The sequence below is a fragment of the Bactrocera oleae genome, chromosome 2 (assembly GCF_042242935.1).
Source record: "Bactrocera oleae isolate idBacOlea1 chromosome 2, idBacOlea1, whole genome shotgun sequence".
In the NCBI taxonomy this organism is placed as follows: Eukaryota; Metazoa; Arthropoda; class Insecta; order Diptera; family Tephritidae; genus Bactrocera; species Bactrocera oleae.
In genome coordinates this window covers 74,534,866-74,557,702 of record NC_091536.1, presented here as the reverse complement: position 1 = coordinate 74,557,702, position 22,837 = coordinate 74,534,866, and the positions used below count along the sequence as shown (strand labels likewise).

General features: G+C 33.9%; 4 protein-coding genes across 13 annotated transcripts; 3 read left to right on the top strand and 1 right to left on the bottom strand.

Moving 5' to 3' along the window:
• The first annotated feature begins 1,004 nt into the window (after nucleotides 1-1,004).
• Nucleotides 1,005-6,790, top strand: LOC106616049 (aldo-keto reductase family 1 member A1). The gene is made up of 6 exons (XM_014232503.3): nucleotides 1,005-1,220; nucleotides 5,413-5,593; nucleotides 5,663-5,853; nucleotides 5,924-6,040; nucleotides 6,107-6,489; nucleotides 6,577-6,790. Exons 1-6 carry the CDS (start codon nucleotides 1,149-1,151, stop codon nucleotides 6,605-6,607), a joined length of 975 nt encoding a protein of 324 aa, XP_014087978.2. The 5' UTR covers nucleotides 1,005-1,148; the 3' UTR covers nucleotides 6,608-6,790.
• Nucleotides 6,519-17,131, bottom strand: LOC106616048 (transmembrane protein 245). Of its 7 annotated transcripts, none has more exons than XM_036358626.2 (9): nucleotides 16,812-17,131; nucleotides 13,199-13,763; nucleotides 12,557-13,135; nucleotides 11,953-12,493; nucleotides 10,647-10,849; nucleotides 10,160-10,569; nucleotides 9,301-9,453; nucleotides 9,210-9,239; nucleotides 6,519-7,021 (listed from the first exon to the last, which is right to left on the bottom strand). In XM_036358626.2, exons 2-9 carry the CDS (start codon nucleotides 13,715-13,717, stop codon nucleotides 6,760-6,762), a joined length of 2,697 nt encoding a protein of 898 aa, XP_036214519.2. In that variant the 5' UTR covers nucleotides 13,718-13,763; nucleotides 16,812-17,131; the 3' UTR covers nucleotides 6,519-6,759. The 7 variants fall into 7 exon arrangements, with proteins under 7 accessions (XP_036214519.2, XP_014087976.2, XP_069961774.1 ...); XM_014232501.3 differs by lacking the exon at nucleotides 16,812-17,131 and adding an exon at nucleotides 13,978-14,359; XM_070105673.1 differs by lacking the exon at nucleotides 16,812-17,131 and adding an exon at nucleotides 13,978-14,359 and having other exon boundaries at nucleotides 6,519-7,018.
• On the top strand, nucleotides 14,665-16,573 carry LOC106616052 (alpha-2-macroglobulin receptor-associated protein). The gene is made up of 5 exons (XM_014232510.3): nucleotides 14,665-15,028; nucleotides 15,107-15,322; nucleotides 15,415-15,625; nucleotides 15,681-16,042; nucleotides 16,099-16,573. The coding sequence occupies exons 1-5, from the start codon at nucleotides 14,768-14,770 to the stop codon at nucleotides 16,225-16,227; spliced, it is 1,179 nt and encodes a 392-aa protein (XP_014087985.2). The 5' UTR covers nucleotides 14,665-14,767; the 3' UTR covers nucleotides 16,228-16,573.
• A 102-nt stretch (nucleotides 17,132-17,233) lies between the features above and the next one.
• On the top strand, nucleotides 17,234-21,296 carry Abi (tyrosine kinase Abl). 4 transcript variants are annotated; one of them, XM_014232507.3, is made up of 7 exons: nucleotides 17,234-17,304; nucleotides 17,658-17,832; nucleotides 17,893-18,096; nucleotides 18,149-18,813; nucleotides 18,890-18,977; nucleotides 19,446-19,636; nucleotides 19,701-21,296. In XM_014232507.3, the coding sequence occupies exons 2-7, from the start codon at nucleotides 17,699-17,701 to the stop codon at nucleotides 19,862-19,864; spliced, it is 1,446 nt and encodes a 481-aa protein (XP_014087982.1). In that variant the 5' UTR covers nucleotides 17,234-17,304; nucleotides 17,658-17,698; the 3' UTR covers nucleotides 19,865-21,296. The 4 variants fall into 4 exon arrangements, with proteins under 4 accessions (XP_014087982.1, XP_036214530.1, XP_014087981.1 ...); XM_036358637.2 differs by having other exon boundaries at nucleotides 17,263-17,390; nucleotides 19,458-19,636; XM_014232506.3 differs by having other exon boundaries at nucleotides 17,264-17,390.
• Nucleotides 21,297-22,837: the final 1,541 nt, after the last annotated feature.

Sequence of the window (22,837 nt, the reverse complement as noted above, 5' to 3'; positions counted from 1 at the left end):
TGAATTATAAAACGGCTTTGAACAATTAAATTGAACCAAATTTCTTAACTGTAAAGGATCCCTCGATTCCTCACATTAACTCATAAATGTATAGAAACTGTAATTATGTCTATCATTGTCTTCCGTTTTAATCACATGTTCACATCCCAAGAGAAGTTTATGTATGCAACAAAAACCTATGAATTTTTAAAATGTCGATAATTGATTTTTGCCCTCATCAATTCACAGGCTAAAATTGTATAAAATATTCACACCTTAGAACTTTAAAAACACAAATTGGTTGCAAAATTGCTTTAATTGTTTCAATATTGCATGAATAAGCAGAGGCACAACAACCACTTATATAAACATTAGGGAGAGTCTTACATTTTGAACCTATTTAGTATAATGCAAACCAGCATCTTAATAATATGACAACACGTTTAATGCTGGGTAACATTTTTTTATGCCGAAATTACTTAAAATATATAATTTTTTTATATTTTAAGATTTTATTATTGAAATCGATTTGTCTGAAGTCTTATCCGGAGATAACTGAGCAAAAAGCTCTAAATTTTCATGCCAGACAAAGCTACGACATACCGGCCAAAAAAGTGTCGAAATGAAGACGGTCGGTTTTTGTATATTTTCAATACTTTAGGATACTTAATAAATTTTTAATTACATACACATATGTATGAAAATATATAGGTATTTCGATCGTTTTCAAACGTTCTACCCTAATATTCTTATCGTACATATTGATATATATACATAGCAATGTATACACACTGTATGTAAATAAATATGCATACAAAGTTTTTAAAACGCTTTTGATGCTATCGAGAGAAGCAGAATAAACATTTCCCATTTTTAATGTAATTAATAAAACAAGAGCTAAAGCGCAGCGAGGCGCCAAAGTAAATTACTGGCTTGCTTAATACGCGTCGATATATGAAAACCAGTATTTTTCACGACAATAAAGCTTAACGGTTGGCTAAAAGTGTCGTTGGTTGACACACAGTCAGCTTTCTTTCACCGCATTCAGAGTAGAATTGAACTCGGCGTGGTCAAGTTTGTTGTGCGCGGTGATTGAACACATATAATTTTGTACAATAAAAGATAATACAGATTTATTTATTTTATTTATTTACTGATAATTACAAGATATGAGCGAGCAAAAGTATTTGAATTTGAACAATGGCTTGCGAATGCCAATACTTGGTTACGGCACTTGGATGGTAAAAATAATATATTATAATATATATATTTTTCTTTTTTTAAATATACATTTTTAAGCTACATATATTATAGTTTTAAGATTTGTTGAAATCGATAATTCTCCACAATCTGTGAAGTTGAAAAAAAGTCGTTAAAAGGGGTGGTGTGTTTGCTTTCAAACAAGAACTTTTATAAAATAAATAATAGGTGGTCAAAGTTGCCGCGCCCCTATATTGTAACATAGTTTAATGTAGACATAAAGTTTTAGTGTACGTTAAGTGATTGCCAACAGAAAATCGATTATACACATTGGTTTAGTTACCTTACAATTGGTAAAAGTTGTAACCGTTATGTGATGACAAAATATTGAAAAAAACGTTAACATTGGTTGCACCAAAGCTATAATATCCTTCAAATATAAAAAAAAAAATTTTATGCAAAAACTTGATCTGAACAATTTTGTCGAAGATTGTAGCGTTGCTTTGGACAATAATCCATGTTAAATTTCGTAAAGAAATCTTATCAAATAAAAAAGTTTCTCCTACATGGACTCTATTTTGATCGGTCGGCTTGTATGGTAGCTATATGCTATACTGGTACGATATCGGCGGTTCCGACACATGAATAGATTCTTTGGGAGAAATGGACGTGGGCGAAATTTTGGAGCGATATTTTAAAAATATACCGACAGACAGACGGACATGGTTAAATCGACTCAACTCGTCGCAAACTTTATATACCCTGTTAGGTCTATAATTAATGAAATTCTTCTACATACGTACATATTGGGCAAAAGTATCTTACTAATAGGATCTGCTGCCTACTTTATTTTCTTTTGTTATAACCAAAGCTTTTCCAAGAAAATGAGTTATTAGTCGCCTCTATAAGTTTAAATACGGGTTTTTAAGGAGCTGAGAAGGGCGTATATATAGCATTTCTAACGTTATCCCTTCTACACTGCGTGGTAATAAAATATATTCGAAAAAAAGTTCCTGAACAAGCGGTAGTTCAAAGTACTGTACTGTCTTCAAGTAAGTACTAGAAGTTATATCATTTAGGAATTGTAAAAGCAGTACAACAGCTCCTTCAATTATATTGATGTTCATGGACAGCTAATCTTTAGAATGTAAAAAAGGTCCAAGAAAATACGGGGGTCTATTAGGCCTTATACTTAACTTTAAGTAATTTGAGACTTGCTTTTCATAAATATTCAGAACATTATAATTAGCCCTGACCTTACCCATTAATTTCAAAACATTCCTTTCATGTTTATAGAGCAGTGGCGAGAAAACATAAGAACGCCATTACAAATTACAACTATATTAAATCTAGACACATTATTATAATCAAACCTGTAAATAACTGTATAATTGTATGCAGTGAATAAAAAGATAAGTGAAAAAATGATAACGGATAAATAAATTGATGAATCAAATTAGCGTAATGTAATTAAAATTGCAACAAAGTAAATATTCTCTTAGTTTAACTACATATTATACAAACAAACACATCAGGTGTATGAAAGACATTAGTTGTTCACTTTTAAAACCGGTTAGCGGTTTTTTGTTCCACTGTTTTGTGTGTAAATTACAGCTTTCACTAAGTATGCCCAAAGGTACACATAGAATATGTACCAAAATAGTTTCGGATGATGAGCCAGATTTAAAAAAAAAAAAACAAAGAAAGAAACCGCACAAAACCGGCAGTTAAAATGGTTTGACTTTCAGTAATGAAAAGGTGATGGCTTTAGAGTGGCTTTAAACATGAAAGCAGTGACTTAGCATATTTATATATATTTACTTCATCAGTATAGAACATGTGGTATTTTCGATAAACATGAACAAGCACAAACAAGTTTAAAACTGCTTACCATGCGTTTAAGCGCAGTTTAAAAGCAACAGGTGTAGTTATGAATATAATTAATTTAATCGTTTCGTTCTTTACAGTATATGACTTTTAATACATTATATATTTAGAAAAGTGTTCATCAGTATCACGACTGAGAGTACCCCTAAATTGCTTCTCAAAAGACGCGACAGTGTTAGATCATTAAATATATCTATACTAATAACTCAGATTAATTTATATTTACACTGAGCTTAAAAAAACTGCAAAGCGCTTTCGAGAACTGTGGATTTTAATGAATTCGAAAATGCTTTAGTCACCTCATAACTTAGATGAACTCGAAAGTTCACAACAGGCACTGAAAACCTTTACAAGTTGTGAACTTTTTAAGTGGATACATTTATTAAAAAAAAGTTTTTTTCAAGATAATTAGCAATACCTGTAAAAGTTTTAAAAAATGTATTTCGTTTATTGAATTACTATAATTAAATTTGTCTTAAAATTTTACCTCACGAAGTCACTTGGGAAATACTAAGTTGTCTGCAAACAAGAAAAAACGCGGCCGTGGTGCAATTTTTATAGCATAAGAGGATTGAAAAAATTCTTTATCAGTTTGATCGGCCAGTTAAATAGCTATATGCCGAACTTTTCCAATCTGAAAAATTTGTGCGTGGATTGTAGTACTGTTTTTTGGTAATAACTTACAAAAAAGTACTTGATTTTCAGTGATCAGTTTGTATGACAGCTTTTGCTATAATGGTTCGATACCGACGATTCCGACAAATGAACAGCTTCTTGGGGTGAAAAATACTTGTCTTGAATTTCTGATTATATCTCAAAAACTCAGTTAGTTTTGCGTATATACAGACAGACAGAAGAAGAGTTTGTCTTCATAGCAAACTTATTATACCCTATTCAGAGTATAAATATCGATATCGAAAAAGCCGGTACTTTGGGTACAAGTACTACTAAAACCTATTTGTATGAGGCAAAAGAGAAAATTAATGTTAAAACTATCTCCTGCAGAGGCGGTCATTCCCGGGCAAGTAATATCGGCAATTAGAGATTTACCTGAATGAAAACTCTCTTTCCCTAAGGCAAACGATATTTTTTCTGTTTTTAAACTATCTCAACTCATTTAACTTTGCAATAAATACTGATACTGATAATGTTAATTGTATTATTGGCAGATAATATTGAATTAAGCTTAGCACGTGTTGACAAACAAAAAGTGAAAACACCTGCCAGAAAATTGCACCTGTGTTAATATTTAATATTTTTATACATTTACCCCCTTGATAACTTAAACACAATTTCCATAAAATCAAAGATTTGTTAGAATAAGTCGTATTTTCGTATTCTCGCAACATCTTAATACAGAGTATAATAGTTTTCTTCATTTAACGGTTGGTTGGGTAGAAATGGTAGATATTGAGGTTTATTAAAGCAAACTTTGCAGCAAAATTGACAGACTTTTAGCTGAAATCCCATATTTGAGAGACTGCTCTACCAATTTCAACTAAATGCGGTGCCGAACATTGCTCCGGTATACTTACAGCCCATATAACACCGTTTTGATTCATTCATCTGATTCATTTACCATTCGATTAATAAATCATGTAGTAACGAAGATATCGGAAAAAACTTTTTTCAAATAGTGCTTTCAAAGTGTGGCGCATCCCAACTGAAAATAGTTGGAATCGCATCATAAATTTTCACGGCCTCTATTACCTAATATAAAGTCCTCAGTACCTATGGTTGACCTTCTACCGAAAACATTGGTCAATCTGTAAGATATGGGCATGAAATTCAGAGGTCATCTTTGAGACAAAAATGGATGAAATCGAGTCAATACTATACCTCTCATAAACCTAATATAATGGTTATCAAACTTCCGGTTGACTTTATACCATATATGTATGTACATAGTATATCCATCAATATGTAAGATATCTTAGCAAAATTAAGTGAACGTATATTGTTAGGTATACTTTAATTTTATGGAAAAAATGGGTAAAATCGGTCAATTCATATTACCACAACCCCCATATACTAAATATTATGATATATATATTATATATGTCCGGTATATTGGACAAATTGTGTATATTGGACAAACGTTATTGAGCATAGTTTATTATAATGTCAGCGCAGACCTTCCACTAGACTTTAGTCGAAACACCAGACTCTTTATACAATAATTTCTACATATAAAGTTTAAAAGATCTGGAACCACTTTCTTACTCCTCACTTGCATATAGTTTTCTCGAAATGCTTCTTACATATGTATGTTCCATCGTTTTGAAAACCATCGAACTTCTTAGATTTTATAATAATGCGTAACCTTTGCCCTTGCTTCTTGTATAGGCTAGTGAGGAAGAAATCAACACAGCTGTAAATGAAGCGCTCAGGGTGGGCTACCGTCACATTGACACGGCACCAGTGTATTTAAATGAAAAGGCCATTGGAAATGTGTTAACCAAGTGGTTTTCTTCTGGAAAACTAAAGCGATCCGATTTATTTATCACTACCAAGTTACCACCACCAGGTATTTAAAAAATGTATATATTTCGTTTAGCAGTTGTGTATCTACAGAGAGCTTTAATTTTTACGACAGGTGCTGATAGACCCGATCTAGTTGAGCTGACATTGAGAAAATCGCTTGCGGATCTTCAACTAGATTATGTCGATTTATATCTAATACACACACCTATAACTGTGGTTGTAGACGAAAAGGGTGCATTCAAGCATCATGAAGATGGAACCGTAGTTGTTGATCCTAGCACTGATCTTGTAGCTATTTGGAAGGTGAATGAAACATCGCAAAAGTCTATAATCTGTTTGAATATATCTAAAATTGTCGAATCTTTGTTTAAAGGAAATGGAGGGTCTGGTCGCAAAAGGCTTGACTAAATCAATTGGAATTTCCAACTTTAATGTGAAGCAAATCGAGCGGATTCTACAGAACTGCACCATTCAGCCAGCAGTCTTGCAGGTCTATATCTATATAATTAGAATTATTTTGAGGTTATAATACAACTTTGACATACTACTACTGTAGATCGAATACCACATTTATTTGCAACAACCAGAACTAATCGAGTATTGCAAATCTGCAAATATAGCCGTGACCGCCTACTCGCCGCTCGGCTCCAAAGGTGTAGGAAACTTGAACAAGAGCGCCGGCGTGGACCGCGAATTACCCGATTTACTTGAAGTGCCCGTGGTCAAGAAGATCGCACGAAACCATAACAAAAGTGAGGCACAAGTGTTGCTACGTTGGATTGTGCAAAAAGGTATATCGGTTATACCAAAGAGTACCAATACTAAACGTATGTGCGAGAATAAGAATATCTTTGATTTCAAATTGAGTGCGGAGGAAATTGAACAGCTCAATAATTTGGATGCAAATGTACGTGTGGTGAATTTCTCATTTTTCCCAGGGTGAGTAAACCATAAGAAAACAATAGTAATCAAAATTTAGAAAATACAAGTATGTATTTTATTTTTTCGTCTGCTTTCCCGTTACAGCGTTGACAAGCATCCAGAGTTCCCCTTCTAAGCGTTTTAGTTACGCATGGCAAATAACAACTGATTCACGCTTTTAATATGTATTGGAATATGTATGAATTAATGTTAACTGTTTCACATGAATAGATAGACCCTGGGGTGCACACATAAAATAGTTTATACAACAAAAAGAAAATAAACACATTATTTAAATGTTTCAGCAACCGGCATTAAAGTTTTTGTTATTATTTTAAGTTCGATGGCTTGGGGCTTTGCTGTGCTCAGATCTTTACTCTCCTCTTGCGCCGCAGATGAATTGTTGATAAGTGTATTGATTTCAGTGCTCTCCTTGCTCTCTATACCTTCTGGCAACATAGGTTCCACCTGGCTGGCTGGCTCCGACATCTCAATTTTCACATCTGTTGGTGGGTGAGTGTCACAGATCTCACCATTGTTACTGCTGCTGCTGTACATACATACATACATACATATGTATATGATAATTTTTTTTATAACTTGGCTCAAGATGTTATTTGTAAAATAGATATGATATGTGTTATCCGCTTTGTTAGCTGTTAGGTTAGAGAAACTAGGAGCGAAAAAAGCTTCGCGTTTGAAAATAAAGGCATATACATATTAGAGGCAATAAGTATTTATTATATAATACAAAAGTGTTTACAATATTTGCAAAATAATGCATAAAATCGAGCCAGCTTTACAATTTAAGGAGTATTAAATGCTGTGAAGGGGCACACCTAGTGTCAAATTTCGAAAAAAATGTAATAACACTTTGAAAAAAGCATGCTTAAATTTTAAATTAATATTTAAAATATTTTTTTGGGTTACAGTATTTTAAACTGTAGCCGTCAATAGTCAATGTAGGCATTTTTCTAATTTCCTGCAGTGATTACACGGAATCAAATGATCCGATCATTATCAATTTTTAATGTATATTCTGTATATCATTTTCCATACAATGACTTACTAGTTTTTTTGATCTGACCAGAAAGCGAATTTGGGCAGGCCAAAAACGACCAAACATTTGGGTAAAATTCAACTGTTTTTTTTTAATCAATTTTTTGTCAATTTTTGTATTTCTTTTCGACCGTATATCATTGTATAGTAGAGATTTTGGTAGAGAACGTTTTTTTTTTGCTTTCATGCACAGAGAAGGCCGGAAACACTGCAGCAGTGTAGTACTCTTTTTTAACGCCGTCGGAGATTACGTGTTACTTAAAAAATTATAATTTTTTTTCTTCAAAAATTGTTCATTCTTAAAATATATATAAATGTACCCTTGAAATTTTAAAATAATTGATACATAGAATTATTGAATTAAAAAATTCGAAACTCTGGTGTCCACTTAAAAATTGTGGCTTGCATAAGTTCATCTTTTCATGTTTTTTAATATCTGTGTGTTTGTAAACATTTATTTATTATTATTATTATTATTTATTATTATTATTTTTATTTATTATTATTATTTTTATTTATTATTATTATTTATTTATTGTGATAATATATTAGTTTTTTTTATTTTTTTAAGCTTATTTTATTGATTTCACTTTAGTTTAGTTAAATTTAGTTAATTACGTTTATCTTTTATTTTATAATTTTTTTTTACTTTTTAATAATTTATTTTATATTTTTATTTTATAACACTTTATTATTTAACAAACTCTAGATTTCTTCATTGCATATTACTTTTAATCTCATTTTTTATTTCATACAAAATTAAATCTTAAGCTAAAACTATTATAAAATAACTATTCGTTTTGTAAAAAAATGCAATACAAAAAACTCATTATATATATATATACATATATATTTTGTTGATAGTGGGCGGATAAAAATTCGTTAAGCAATTTTAAATAATTATATTATTTGAATAATTATCTTACGCAAAATTAAATTTTAGTTTTACTTCTAAACAACAATTAAATGACAATAATGTACACAGATACCTGTAATGTCTTTTCATTGTTAAGTTCGTTTATCTTACTTAAGTAGTTTTATATTTCGAAATCTTCTGCGATTGCGTACGTTTTGTATGCCCACATAAATATATGTACATATACATAGTATAGCATATAGGAGTTTAGTACATTAGTTACAGAATCAGTTGATAATCTCTTTATCAAACTATTCGAGGTAGTTATGCCAATTGTTTAACAATAATACATTCATTGGAATTTTCAGAATATTGTTTCTTGCAATTAAAGTCAGCTTATAAACATTACTTTTTAGTACATTTAGTGTTAATAGTCATAAAATGAATGTCTGCGTTCGCTGAAAATACAAAGGGATAATAAGGCAATGCAATTTCAAACTTTAAAAGCCAAAATAATGTAATGAAATGGAATTTCATGCAAACATCTATTTTAATTTGACTTTTATTTTTTCAAATTAATCTGTTTAATTGTTTGTTAAATTAGCGCTTGCGCATGTTAGCTCTTGATCCAATGAATGATTATGGATTGTTTTGTAAGTATTAAATAATTAACTGTCATAAGTTAAGGATGAATTAGCCTAAATATGTTATAAGCAGCATGTTTTTGGCATTAAGATATATACACATTACTGCGATTTACAGTTATTTGCGTTAAATGCGCATGTCATTTAGCATATGTCAATGCGTTTGTTAGGCAACTCACGTCGCGCGGGTGTCCTCATCGGAGCTGCGCCTACAGATAAATGCACCTTTATTATTTTTTTACTAGCGATTAGTGTAACCAAAACACTCACCTTGCATCTTCGTTGGCACGCATGGCTACGGCAGCCACTTCAAATATGCCTATGAAAAAGCAGAGCATTAACGGTCCGAAGATCGCGCCTTGCCAGCCAATCCAATACATGCCGCCGGCTATAGCCAAACCAGTCAAATATGGATGTCCACCGCTGAACATTTAAAATAAAAGTAATGTTTATAAAAAACTAGAAAAAAAGTTAACTTCGGCTGCAGAAAAGTTATTATAATCGTCACAGGTGCATTTTTGTATAGCATAAACATCTTCATTTTTATCTGTGTTTATATGGTAGCTGCATGCTATAGTGGTCCGATCTAAACAATCTGTCCTGAGATTACACCGTTGCCTTCGATAATGAACTGCGTCGAATTTCGTAGGGATATCTTACCAAATAAAAAGGTGTTCCATACAAGGACTTGCTATTTATCGGTCACTTTGTATGGCAACTATTTCACATAGTGGTCCGATCTGAGCAATTTTTTCGGAAATTGTATTTTCCGTGATTTCGATGTATATTTCGTGAATATATTTCGTTATATAAAAAATTTTGTTTTATAAAAGAACTTGATTTTGATCGGTCGATATTGTTGGTTCCGACAAATGAACAGTTTCTTAGGGAGAAGAGGGCGTGTGTAAAAGTTCAGATTGATATCTTAAAAACTAAGGAACCAGTTAGCGTATTTCCAGACGAACAGATAAACGGACATCACTAAATCGACACAGCCCCTCATCTGATCATTTATATATATATATTATAGGATCTCCGACGTTTCTTTCTGAGTGTTATGAACTTCGTGTCAAATTTAATATATCATGTTCAAGGTATACAAATATTTACAAATTAGTATAAAACTCACCCTTTCATCTCCGCATAGATGGCGGCCTCGAAATAGGGTGGCACAAAGAATTGCAATAGGAAGAGCACAAGTCCGGCGTAGAAACGATCTTGCGCCAACCACAACTCCAACAAAGCAGGCAGTGAACACCAATAGCTGCCCAGAAATGGTGCTGCCGACAAAATGGCCGCCAGCGCCGACGGCAGGAAGACAATGCGAGCGCCGAATACTGTATGCACCAGCCATGTAAAGAGACCCGTGAAAATGGAACATTTAAACATGGAGATTAGTACGCCTGAAATGGAATTCTCCAAAGCATCGGCGATTTTAGAGCCGGACGTTGAGAAGCCCAAATATTTGGTAACATGTAGCGGCGCATATTTCGTATTACTGCTCGAAAGCAAATAGAATAGCGCGGTAAAGAAGACAATCTGCGTGGGAGAGTAATGGGAATTACAATAATATTAAATTACCATATAAAATGTGTGAGTATTAGTAGATTACGTACCATATCAAGTATGAACTCTACACATGCCTGACCGCCAGACAGTAGCAAAGATAAAATATCACCCGTAAAGCTCATGATCATCGAGAGATTCGTGCGTATGATGTGCCACAGAGATTCAGCCACTTCCAGTATGGTTTGTGTATTGCTCTTCGCCCAGCCGATAATGCCCTGTTTTGCCACTAAAACTAGCTCTTTAAAATGTCCTTTATTAAAAACACATTGCAATTGGTTAGCTTTTGAAACATGCAGTGAGCAATGAGCAAGTACAACAACGGGAAAAACGAACCAAAGAAACGAAAATCCTTCTTAGTATATAAGTATATGTATGTACATACGTGTGTCTGTACATTTGAAAATATCGTTGACAAGTAGCAGGAAGTCCCGTTATCATTGCATACTTAACGCGCTGATGTACACACTTCGGTTGCGCGAAAGTTTCTTTTGGTAAACTTTGACAAACTCACTTTATTATGGCTGTAATAATTTACTTTTCATAAGGCGTTTCTTCAGAAAAGCCTCGCCTAGTTTGCTAGCTTAAATATGGCCTTTTCTGAGCCTCAAGCTTGGCATGGTAGAAAATTAATTAAGATTTTACGGCTGGTAAAGCTTAAGGGGGAAGGAAGTATTTTATTTTTTTTCCGATTTTTTTGTCTTAAATTAATGCACAATAACTAAAGAATGTCGTGTCTGAATTTCAACCGATCGCAGCTAAATTACAAATAATATTTTTCAGTTTACAACCACAAATTAACAGATCTTTTGCGAAAAATCGCGTTTTTTCCGTCAAATTGTTACCATAAAGTATAAAATCGAAATTGAAAATTCCACAAATTCCTCTTTAAAGTATTATAGATATGCTATTAGCATGGTAGAAAAGCAATTAACAGTTTATGACCGATTAAACTTAGTAGAAAGTTTGTGCGCTTTTGTTAAAGTTTAGAAAATATGAACAATGTGGAAGTGTGAATGTGAAAAAAGAAAGAACTTATTTTCCGACACCGATATTTTTGTAGATGAAGTTAACTTAATTGAATTAGTAAATATTTCACTATTTTCTTTAAAAGTGCTAAATATAAATTCGCCTTCTTTCGAAAATGCCACCTTTACGAAAAGTATTCCTACATTGTATAAAGAGTATGTAATTACGTATGTTTTTTGTATGAGCATAAATTTTGCAATGTGTAAAATATAATACAATATTTTTTGAAAGCATATTGTTAGTACGATTGTCATTGCATTTGGATCATAAGTGAATTAAAGAGACAAACACAAATGAAGCAACTGCATGTGGAAAATTTTAACTTACCAGGATTATCAACAATTTCACCGAAAGTCGTCTTGAGCGCATCAGTTGGCACACGTGGTCCATATGCCGAATCAGATTTGTTAACATCAATCCAGTACTGTATTAAACGATCCCAGACATCTAAAATTTGTTCCTTCAGTTTAGTGGCATGTACTGAATCGGCTTCGGCCAGCCAATCATCGATGTACGTTTCGATTTTTCGACGTCCATAATGATGTGCATTATCCAATGCATCATCAATGGATGATTGTATATTCTCAGGTAATATATCGATCAATTCCGGACGATCAGTAATGGTTTTGTTTATCAGATCTTTGCCCAAGTAAGCAACTTCAATGGTTTCTGAATAGATGTTGACACAGAAAAATACGCCGAGAAAAACGATAATTAACAGCATTAGTATGATCATCAGTATCGAAGTGACCAAGTCAATGGAGGACTTCAATGAATCGCGTATTATAGCGTTTATTTTGTAATTCAATTCAAGCACACCAGGCAAACAGAGCGGCAATACGGCAGAATGATGCTCAATAGCCCAACACTGTGAGGTCAATGCGAAAATATGGTTTAATTTGAAATCATTGGCATTTAAAAACAATAATACCTTTAAGTTTTCATAGGTTTCATCAATTTTATTTGATATGAACGCCGTAAAACCAGTCACATTCCCTAAGGTGTACAACAAATGTAGCGATATAGGTATGGCGGCTAATATGAACATCCACACATTGCGATACAAAAATGTTGCTATACATGCGTAGAATAAGCATTTGAAGTAGATGCCACTTAAGTGTGGCACCTCATTTTCATCCAACAACTCGGTATTGTCCAGCGAATCTAGTGTTTCGCTCAGGGAGACATCTTCGGCGTCAGAATGAAAACTTTGCTTCTTCACACTGATGTTGCTTACTGACTTTTCAAAGTCAGTTTTGTCCAGCAATTTCTTCAACTTTTCTATACAACTGCTAGACCCGTCCGCAGTGCGCATATGGTATATAATTGATACACCTACATATAACATTATCAAAATAAAGGCAGGTACTTGTAGCGCGCCTAAAAAGCTGCAGCCATAACTAACTATAGCCACCCAAAGCGATTGGCCAGCCATGACGAACTTGGTGCTGTTTTCTGGTTTCCACAAAAAATATACTGATGTCAAGTATACAACAATTATTGCAATTAACTGTAAAATAAATTATGTGAATGCTTGTTGGATTTACCGTTCAATATAAGTATGAATACTCACCAGGTAGATATTAAGAAAACCAATAAACTGCACGAAGGTACTATGCGAGAAAAGTACAAAACGCCAAACGGCACAGAGGAACCCTTTGGGAGCATATAACACCAACAATTTGATACATGCAGCTACGCCCACGCCTGCTGTCAACCACTGCCAGTGTTCGTGCAACCAACTCACCACTAAACTGCCACAATGTTCGGTAGCTTCAAGTGGTGCCAAACATATTGATACCATCACATTGGAATCGCGTTCTTCCAAGCGTTCAAACCAACCATTAAGCAATTGTGCTAAACGTCTCTTGAAAGGGAAGAGCACTGCACCCATCAAGAAAGCCCAGAGTAAAGGACGCACAAAAGGACCCAGTATAAAGCAGACGGCAACAAATGCAGCAATTCCAGCAGCTATTAAAAAATTATACATGGCTGCTTTGAAGGTTTCATGATTCTGAGAACGCATACGCATCAACTTGTTAAGAACGCTGTCAAAGGAGCGATCGCGCCTAATCGAGTCAGAACGATTCATTTTGCGTGTAGAAATTATTAACTATTGTAGGACATTCAATTAATCGCTGTAAGAGAAAGTTATATTTAAATTAAAAATTCTACATAATATAAAAGTGTAGATATGTACAAACATTTTAATTTAAAAAGTTAATTTAGTTTATTATCATCTAGTTCTAAAGCATAATTCTTTATTGATATTCAACTAAAAATAGCAATATTTTGCTACAGATATGTAGCTAAATGTGTACTGATGACGTATGCCACTTCGACCACACCTACCGCCTTAAATTAACAGGTTGGCTTATACGAATAACGGCTAGAATTTTGTATCAAAACCTTGGTATGTATTATTCACAAAGTAGAAACAGATCACTTTGTATTAAATATATTTGAACAAATTATTTTCAAGCAACGAAACGAGTATACAAAGATGACGTCAGTGTACTTGACACCCTTTTAAAAAGTTCGGCTAGTTAAGTATGATTATAGCCATTTAGTTTTTTTTTAGCAATAAATCACTGATATCGTTGTTTTTACACTGCTTTGCAACACTACGCTTTATCCGGCTTGATTTAGAATTCCATATTTAATTATAACATAATTTTATTCACTTGTTATTTTCGGCCGTCCTAATCAATTTGTTTTGTACCATGTTTATTTTGTTTACATCATTTAGCATCCACTTTTTATCAAAGAATTCAGTGTTGTCATAAGCTCTGAGCAGTGTGAATATCAGCTGTTGTGGACAGTAACTACAATTATATTATCAAATTTAAAAATTTGTATACCATAGAACTAAATAATTTAAAATATATGTTACTAAAGAATATAGAATTAAGTAAACTTAAAAAATACAATGCCATAAAATATTTTATAGCAAGAAATGCGCTTAATACCTATTAAGTAATCACTAAAAATTGTCTACAAGTAATCGGATCGGTAACATCCCCCTAATAAAATATTAAACAACACTAATCTGCACCGTCGGCACTTTAGAAGATTTTTGGCACGTAAATTTTCAATACGGTGTAGAATTTTCTTAGATTAGTTATTAATAAAGGTTTAAATTATGAAGATTTTTATACATGTTGTGCTGGTAATTTTGCTCTTGCAAATGCATTTGGCCATTGGAGATAAAAAACAAAGCAAGAAATATTCTCGTGAAGCTAATGAACAACAATACACACAACAAAAACAACACAAGTCGAAAGAAAAATCTTATGAAGCCGAGTTGAAACTTACAACTGAGCGATATGACCCCGACTTCCGTAATCTACAACGACCTTTCCGAATGGCCAAACTAAATTTGGTCTGGGCTAAGGCACAAAATGTGAGTGATAACAATACTATACACATACCTAAATTAGTTAAAAATCTGTATGAATAATATTATTTTGTATATAAATAGAGACTGACTGAGCCAAAATTAAAGTCTTTGTACATGGAACTCAAAATACAAGATAAGGAAGAGATCGCATGGAAACAATTGAGTTCACAGCATAAAGATAAAGAAGGCATTAAAGAAGCTGAACTGCGCCAAAAATTGGTTGGTATAATGAGCACGTATGATTTGTTGGAACATTTCGAAGATACGCAAGATAAAGACAAGGTTAAACCATATAAGGTACATAGTATATGGTTTATATTTATAGTTAACAACAACATAAATAATTGAAAAAATAATTAAATGCTTCGTAACATTAACTTTTTTTTTAGAAATTTTATGACCCAGAAGATAGTCATTTGAATAAAAGTGCATTTAAGGACAAAAAACTTAATCGCCTTTGGGCTAAGGCGGAAGTAGCGGGATTCACTAAGGAAGAACTGGATTCTCTTAAAGAAGAATTTCAACATCATCAAGATAAAGTCGATGTATACTATAGTTTATTAGAAGATATAGGTTCAACGAGCGGCCCAAAGCATGAAAGTATGTGATAATAAATAATTTCTTATACCTTCATTATTAATTTTAAAATTTATAGATGCCATAAATGAAGAAGAGCTTGATATATTTAACATGGTCGCAAATGATCCGAATGAAAATGAGATAAACACTCCTGAAATGAATTTGAAAAAATATGAAAGCGATATAAACAAGTTGCGCGATCACCATCATGGTATTAAGGATCATTATGAACGATTGGAACGTTTGGTTTCTTCGGGACCGCATAGTCAAGAATTTGTTGAACCAAAAGTACAAGGCCTATGGCGTGTTGCACAAGCCAGCAATTTTACAGAAAAGGAACTGAGTTCAATTAAATATGAATTGCATCATTTTGAAAGCAGGCTACTCAAACTTCGCAATCTGCAAGCTGAGCATGCAATGCAAAAAGAGAAATACAAAGTAGGTTTTCGAAATTAATGACTTCCTATCATTTTTAATAAAATATATTTTTACAGAATGAGAAGCAAAATGACAAAAGTGGTCGCTTCGAAGATATGGAAGATCATATCAAGAAACAAACGCGTAAAGTGGAAAAAATCCAAGATACTATTGAAAAAACTATATTCAGACATTCGGAGCTGTAGTGTCTTCTTAAATTGCCGACTGGCGTACCTTTCAATACTTTTGCAACAAAATCGAATAAAATAATTTAATATATAAGTAAATGGATGCCAAATTTGCATAAATATTATATGGAAAGGGTTCATTAATCTTATTCCATATAAGATAGTATATACAAGAAACATTATGTATGTATATACTTTAAACATTTTCATATGGTTTTTTGATACTGTTGAATTTATCTCTGCCAAAAGGTCTTTAATAATAAACATATTATTTTTCGTGTTAAAAAGTATTAAGTAAATAGTTAAATACCCACCTTAAAACATTTTGTTAATAATATTTTTACAAACATTTGGGAATCATCAACCAATTGTTCTGGCATAGTAACTTAATTTTTCCGTATAGGACATGTGAGTTAAGTTCAAATCCATTTTTTCGATGACAATGTTTTATAAGGATTTATAAAGGATATCTCTTGGTTATTCTGACGAATTTAAACAAACATACGTTGTATCGAACGTAGCAGTAAACAAACGACACTTTTTTAGACAGCAGTAATATAATAAATTTAATTTTTTTCATATCCAAAAAAATTTCATTATACCAGGGTATTAGATGTTTTCTTGCTCAATTACTTCTCGCGTTGCACTTCAGGCAACCGTTTAGGTACATTTCCTTAAAGAAACAATGTCCACCAGAAATTCTTTGGCACATTTTTTATTTCAGTAATATTTATTTTTCTAACTTCACTTTTAGAATCATGAAAGAAATCGCCAGCACAAATTTTATATTTAAATAGTGTTTGGGGGGATACAGTTTTAAGGCCACTGAATATACTTATATAGCTCACAAATCAAAACCATATACTTTGATGAAACGTAGTGGCACTTTAAAAGTAAATTTATATTTTTACTAAATACTACACTTTTATAGATAAAAAAAATTAATTAATTACAACAAATTTTATAATTTCATAATAATTTAACAAAATTTTAAGGAAATTAAAAATGCAACCCTTAATGTTATTTGACATTTGCTTTTGTTCCCGATATCCGTCGTATAGTTCGTCATCGTCGTATTTTTTGCAGTCGAAAAATGTGAGCTCATATTTATTGGAAATATTTTCATTATATTGGCACCATAAGTATATTTTAAATTGACAGAAAGTGGACAAAATATTTAGGTAAATTTGAAAGAAGTGCATGTGGACAGTGAAGGTGTTTTTATTACGGTAAACTGATCAGGAGGGAATTACACGTCAGGGCGCTCCCAATTATGTTGTAGATTGCGTCGAAGTCGCTGCCGATGTCGGCGCTGACGTCTATTGACATATCTGCAGTAAATACGTTTTGGGCGACAACACCCGCGAAGATATTTTGCAGTTGCATATAGACAAACCCACTTGAATAACGTAAATATTGTAAATAATTATAATAATTTCTAATTTTAGCGGTATCATCTTATTTTTGAACTGTTGCCGTATGGTCGGTCATGGCCAGTGAAAACATAATGGACGAATTAGCATCATTAATACGTACGGAAATTCCGGATGGCAGACAAAGCTTGCGTGATAGTTATACAAATTTGGAACGTGTTGCAGATTACTGTGAGGACACGTATTATCGGTTAGTATCAGAAAAATTAAAATATTTCGATACGTAGTAATAAATATTGCATTGCTTTAGTGAGGAGAACAAAAAAGCTGCACTAGAGGCTACCAAAAACTATACAACGCAGTCATTGGCCAGTGTGGCATATCAGATTAATACCCTCGCTTATAGTTATATGCAACTTTTAGAGTTGCAAGCACAACAATTATGCGAAATGGAATCACAAATGAATCATATTGCTCAAACAGTGCAGATTCACAAAGAAAAAGTGGCACGACGGTAATATTATGTAATTTTGTATATGTATAATATATAAGTATATTCATTGCAGTGAAATTGGCGTTCTCACCGCTAACAAAGTTAGCTCACGACAATTTAAAATAGTCGCGCCTATTAATCCAGAAAAACCAATCAAATATGTACGCAAGCCAATTGACTACTCGATACTAGATGATATAGGTCACAGTGTTAATTCTACGCAAACACGCCAACAAAAACATCGTGGATCCAGTCACGGGTCTATACAATCCTTGGCAACATCTTCGCTGGCACCTTCTGTAGGTCCGCCACCAACTACGAAACCACCAACACCACCGCAAATGACACGCGGAAATACTGGTACACTGGGTAAATCGTCAATGAGTAATACCGGTACGCTTGGTAAAAGTTCGCGTGAATATCGAACGCCACCGGTTGTAAATCCACCTCAAGTGCCTTCGCACTATGCACCCAACTATCCAATTGGGCATCCAAAACGAATGTCATCAGCTTCCTCAAGCACAACAGTCACTGGTATTAGTAGCATGGGTATTGTTGGCCCGGGCAGCATTAGTGGTGCGCCAAGTGTAGTTAGTGAACGTGGTGGTGGTTATAGTGCATTGCCTATGCCGCCTAGTCAGCAAATAGCAACACATGTCAATTTACCATCAGCAGGTATGATGCAATCTTTGCCACCACCACCGCCAACAACATACGACGACCGAAGCAGTATGCCGCGTAAGTGTAAATTTCCTATATTAGTTAAATAATTGCACAGATAGACTATATTAATTGATGATTAATTGCATTTTAGCGCCACCGTCGCCACTCACTGTTTCACAACATGAAATTAGTGAGCAAAGTCACATTGGCATGCACACACTGGGCAGAAATCACAACAGGTACGTTACATAACGGTGCTTACTGTTAAGCTGAAACTCGACAACTGTCAAAATATACAAATGCGGTAAAAAATTAAATATGACTCATATATGTATTTTAGTGAGTTCGAAAATTGTTATTTTAGTATTTAAACAAATTTTAATAAGTTGTCGAGCTTCGATTTTAAATTATGTTGTAAAATATAAGAAGAAGAGTTATTCATTTACATATAATATATTATTTTATAATTGCTCACATTAAGGAATGGTAACAGGTAAATTAAAAAATATATATACAATATTTTATCGAAAACTGCGAATATTTTATAGAAATAAGTTAAAAATACCTCACATCTTTTGGTTATGGAACATAATACATTACATCACAAAACGATTTTTTCGGTTAAAGTCTTGAAATCAGTTGTTTTTCTTACATTTTGAATAACTACTTCTTATCTTATAAAGAATTGTTTGTCCACCCTTTTAAAGAAATAATTTCAGTGTGAACTTTGCAAGACCTGGCTCACAGTCGCCACCACTACCACCTCCACCACCACCAGAGGAGGAACATCAGGACTTTGGACGGCCACGTACATCAGCAGGGCAAGGTCAATTGGCGCCTATCGTGCCCGAGGATCAGAATCTACCCGGTTGGGTTCCGAAGAATTACATCGAAAAAGGTACGTATATTGGAAATTCCAAAAACAAATATAAATGTGTACAAATGTTTTACGGTAATTACAGTTGTCGCAATTTATGATTATTATGCTGATAAAGATGATGAATTGAGCTTTCAAGAAAGCTCCGTATTGTATGTGCTAAAGAAAAACGATGATGGTTGGTGGGAAGGCGTTATGGACGGTGTAACCGGCCTGTTTCCGGGTAATTACGTGGAGCCATGTGTATAAAAATGTGCTAGCGTGTAGCGTGTCAATGACACTTAGTGGTTTTTAAGTGGATTTAAAGTAAAATAGCTGAAATCACACACGTGCACATATGTATGTACGTATGTACACTGCCTAATTCATAAAACACTATGCCGCCAATTGGTATTGAAAGTATTTATATAGAATTATCACAATTACCAGCAAGTTATATTAAAAGGTATATTATTAGGCAAAGCTGAGTGTTAAACAATTCCAATATCTGACAACAATAGCATTAAATAGTCTGCGTATAAGTGCGCAGTTATTCCACATAGTTTAAAATTAAAGAAGAAATTAAAAATTAAAATAACATCGATAATAATAATAACAATTAAGCATAATATTGATGAATGTAATGTTAATGATGTATGTTCTTTGGCCACGAAATTCTGCGCGAAAACTGAAACACATTACCGTTATACCACGCAAAAGCTGTGCGGCATTCTGTTTCTGGCAGAAGTCTCAAGCAAAGGACGTACATTCAACATAAAACATTTTATAGCATTTTTTTTACAAAAAAAAAAAAAAATATAATATTAACAATGAAGTAAACACGTCGTTAACCTCATTCAGATGTATGAAGCACAGATAACGAAAGTAAATTTACATAGAGAACAATAATATATTAGCTGCAATTAACTGAATTAATTCAATTATGTATTCTAATTATATCTTATAAGTATTTGTGTATGAGGCGCAAAAATGCTCGCAACGATTCCTTTTTATACGCTCACATTTGTATGTATGTATGCAAATATTTTATAAATATATGTATGTCTTCGAATTATACAACACCCATACTATATACTATACTATATACTATATACCTTGCATAAGCGACATTAAACGTTTGTGTGCTCCCACAAAAGAAGCCAGAGGCAAAGCAAAAAATCGTATGTGGTTAGCACAGTGTTGTGTTGGCATGAACTAATGGTTGAAAATGCACACAAACGCAGATATGTATAAGCATTTACCACGCAATAACTGGTTTCTTTGAAAAGTTAGCACATAGCGTTAAACTATTTTGTATGCATTGTACTTTTTTTTTAAATTTATTTAAAGTTGTCTATTTGTACACAAATTTTTGCATAAATCAAATACTTTATTACCTCCTGGTTTAGCTTATGCTCAATTATCTATTATTATTATTATAATTATATGTTCACAAATCTAGCTGCACAGGTGGTAAGTGTAAATACCAATACTCCTGTATAAGCCTTTGTTATGCTATAATTTCATTTATATTAGTTAAACGTGAATTTATTAAAAATACAAATATATATATATATTTACCTTTATGAAAGTAAAAAAAAATGAAATGATAAGTACGCATACGTATATTATTACTATTGTATTAACTTAGATAATATAAATAATCACACTGGAAATAAATGCTAAAGATGGAATAAAAAAAGTGTAGTTTTTCATTAAAAGTGGTACTTCACTTCAATTTCCATTTAATATTTTTCTCTTTCAGTTTTTGAGATATCCATATGAAATTTGGCACACGTCCTTTGCTCCCCAAGACGCTGTTTATTTATGTTGTTGTTATTGTTGTAACGGTTACCTAGTCCCCGCTTGGATGATAAGTTATAGTTTGGCTTTCGTCGAGGTCATCTAACGGGAAGCTCAAGAAACGAGCTGTTTCGACGAGGTCGGACCATAGGGAATAGGGTGTTAGATGCGTTCGGTTTGTTGGGCTTGCAAAGAGGTGGTTAGTATCATGCGGATACTCATTGCACGCAGGACATATGTTTGGAATGTCGGAGTTCTATTCTGGATAAGTAGATTTCTGCGAAAAAACCCCAGCAGAAACTGTTTGGAGAGGAGCTCGTTATGTTCCTTAACCGGAATCATAAGGGCCTCACTGTGCAGGTGTTCTATTGGGGACATCAAGAGGCATCCTGTGATAGTCCGATGTGCAGTGTTTTGACAAGTCTGAAGCTTCTTAGTCTGCGTTGCATTACATCCAGTTTTTGTTGTTGTTGTAGCGGCAGAATTCTGCCGAGTTGACAGTCCTTGGCTGGAATAAATCCGGGTCTGTACTCCTTTGTCCAGTTTGTGAATATGGTCGCTGTGGATTTAGTGGGGGAGAGTGCCAGACTGATTGCAGAGAAGAAGCGAGAAAGGTCGAAGAGATAACTGTTTACTTTCGAGTACATGCACATGACAATATCGTGCAGTCATTAGCGTACGAGGTCACGGAAATTCCCGCTGGTGGTTAGGGGAGTTTCGAAATGTAGAAATTAAACAGTAGTAAGGAGAGAACACCACCCCGCTGAACCCCCTGTTTAATTCTTCTAAGTTTAGAATTTTGACCTCGAAACTTTTTCCGTCAGGGCCAATGGATTTAGACGATTCGGCCTTTTTGATGACACCCTGAGCCTTCCCATCGGTGAAAGTAAGTGGTGCGCAGTCTTTTGGCATTTTGCGCAGTCGTCGGGTAACACATCGTTTGGCCTTGTCGGTCGAAGGGTGCTGTGTAAACTGCCGGCTAAAATAGCTCACGCACTTCTTCGGGTCCGAGGAGGCATAGCCATCGAATTGAATTTCAACCCGTTCGTTATGTTTCCTCGGATTAGACAAGGCCTTGACAGTAGTCCAAAGCTTACTCACATCGGTGGAGAGATTGCAGGACTTCAGGTGCTCTATCCATTTTGTCCGCTTATGTTGATTTACCATTTGCCGGATCTCCAAATTGAGATCCCTTAGTCGGCGATCAAAGGGATCGGCATGGCGTAGGGAATCCAAAGATGGTGCGTGTTAAAGTCGCCTAGCACCAAACGATTTTCACCACGAAGTAGCGCACCTATGTTCGGGCGATATCCTGTTGGGCAACAGGGCGCTCGACATCGCCTGACCGGACAGCTATACCCTGACATTCAAGGGTAGTGTCCCTGCGGTCGATGTCACCATCGATTTGACGATATTGCACGGTGTTGTGCAGTATGAAGG

Bases quoted from the DNA above. Each gene is read 5' to 3' on its own strand.
- LOC106616052 (XM_014232510.3), top strand. From the start codon at position 14,768: ATGAAGATTTTTATACATGTTGTGCTGGTAATTTTGCTCTTGCAAATG. The intron at 15,626-15,680 runs GTATGTGATAAT...TAAAATTTATAG, and splicing joins GAGCGGCCCAAAGCATGAAA to ATGCCATAAATGAAGAAGAG. The intron at 16,043-16,098 runs GTAGGTTTTCGA...ATATTTTTACAG, and splicing joins TGCAAAAAGAGAAATACAAA to AATGAGAAGCAAAATGACAA.
- LOC106616048 (XM_036358626.2), bottom strand. From the start codon at position 13,717: ATGAATCGTTCTGACTCGATTAGGCGCGATCGCTCCTTTGACAGCGTT. The intron at 9,240-9,300 runs GTGAGTGTTTTG...ATTTATCTGTAG, and splicing joins CGTGCCAACGAAGATGCAAG to GCGCAGCTCCGATGAGGACA. The intron at 7,022-9,209 runs GTGAGTTGCCTA...ATGTATGTACAG, and splicing joins GATGAGGACACCCGCGCGAC to CAGCAGCAGTAACAATGGTG.
- Abi (XM_014232507.3), top strand. From the start codon at position 17,699: ATGGCCAGTGAAAACATAATGGACGAATTAGCATCATTAATACGTACG. The intron at 17,833-17,892 runs GTTAGTATCAGA...GCATTGCTTTAG, and splicing joins TGTGAGGACACGTATTATCG to TGAGGAGAACAAAAAAGCTG. The intron at 18,097-18,148 runs GTAATATTATGT...TATTCATTGCAG, and splicing joins AAAGAAAAAGTGGCACGACG to TGAAATTGGCGTTCTCACCG.
- LOC106616049 (XM_014232503.3), top strand. From the start codon at position 1,149: ATGAGCGAGCAAAAGTATTTGAATTTGAACAATGGCTTGCGAATGCCA. The intron at 5,854-5,923 runs GTGAATGAAACA...CTTTGTTTAAAG, and splicing joins ATCTTGTAGCTATTTGGAAG to GAAATGGAGGGTCTGGTCGC. The intron at 6,041-6,106 runs GTCTATATCTAT...CTACTACTGTAG, and splicing joins TTCAGCCAGCAGTCTTGCAG to ATCGAATACCACATTTATTT.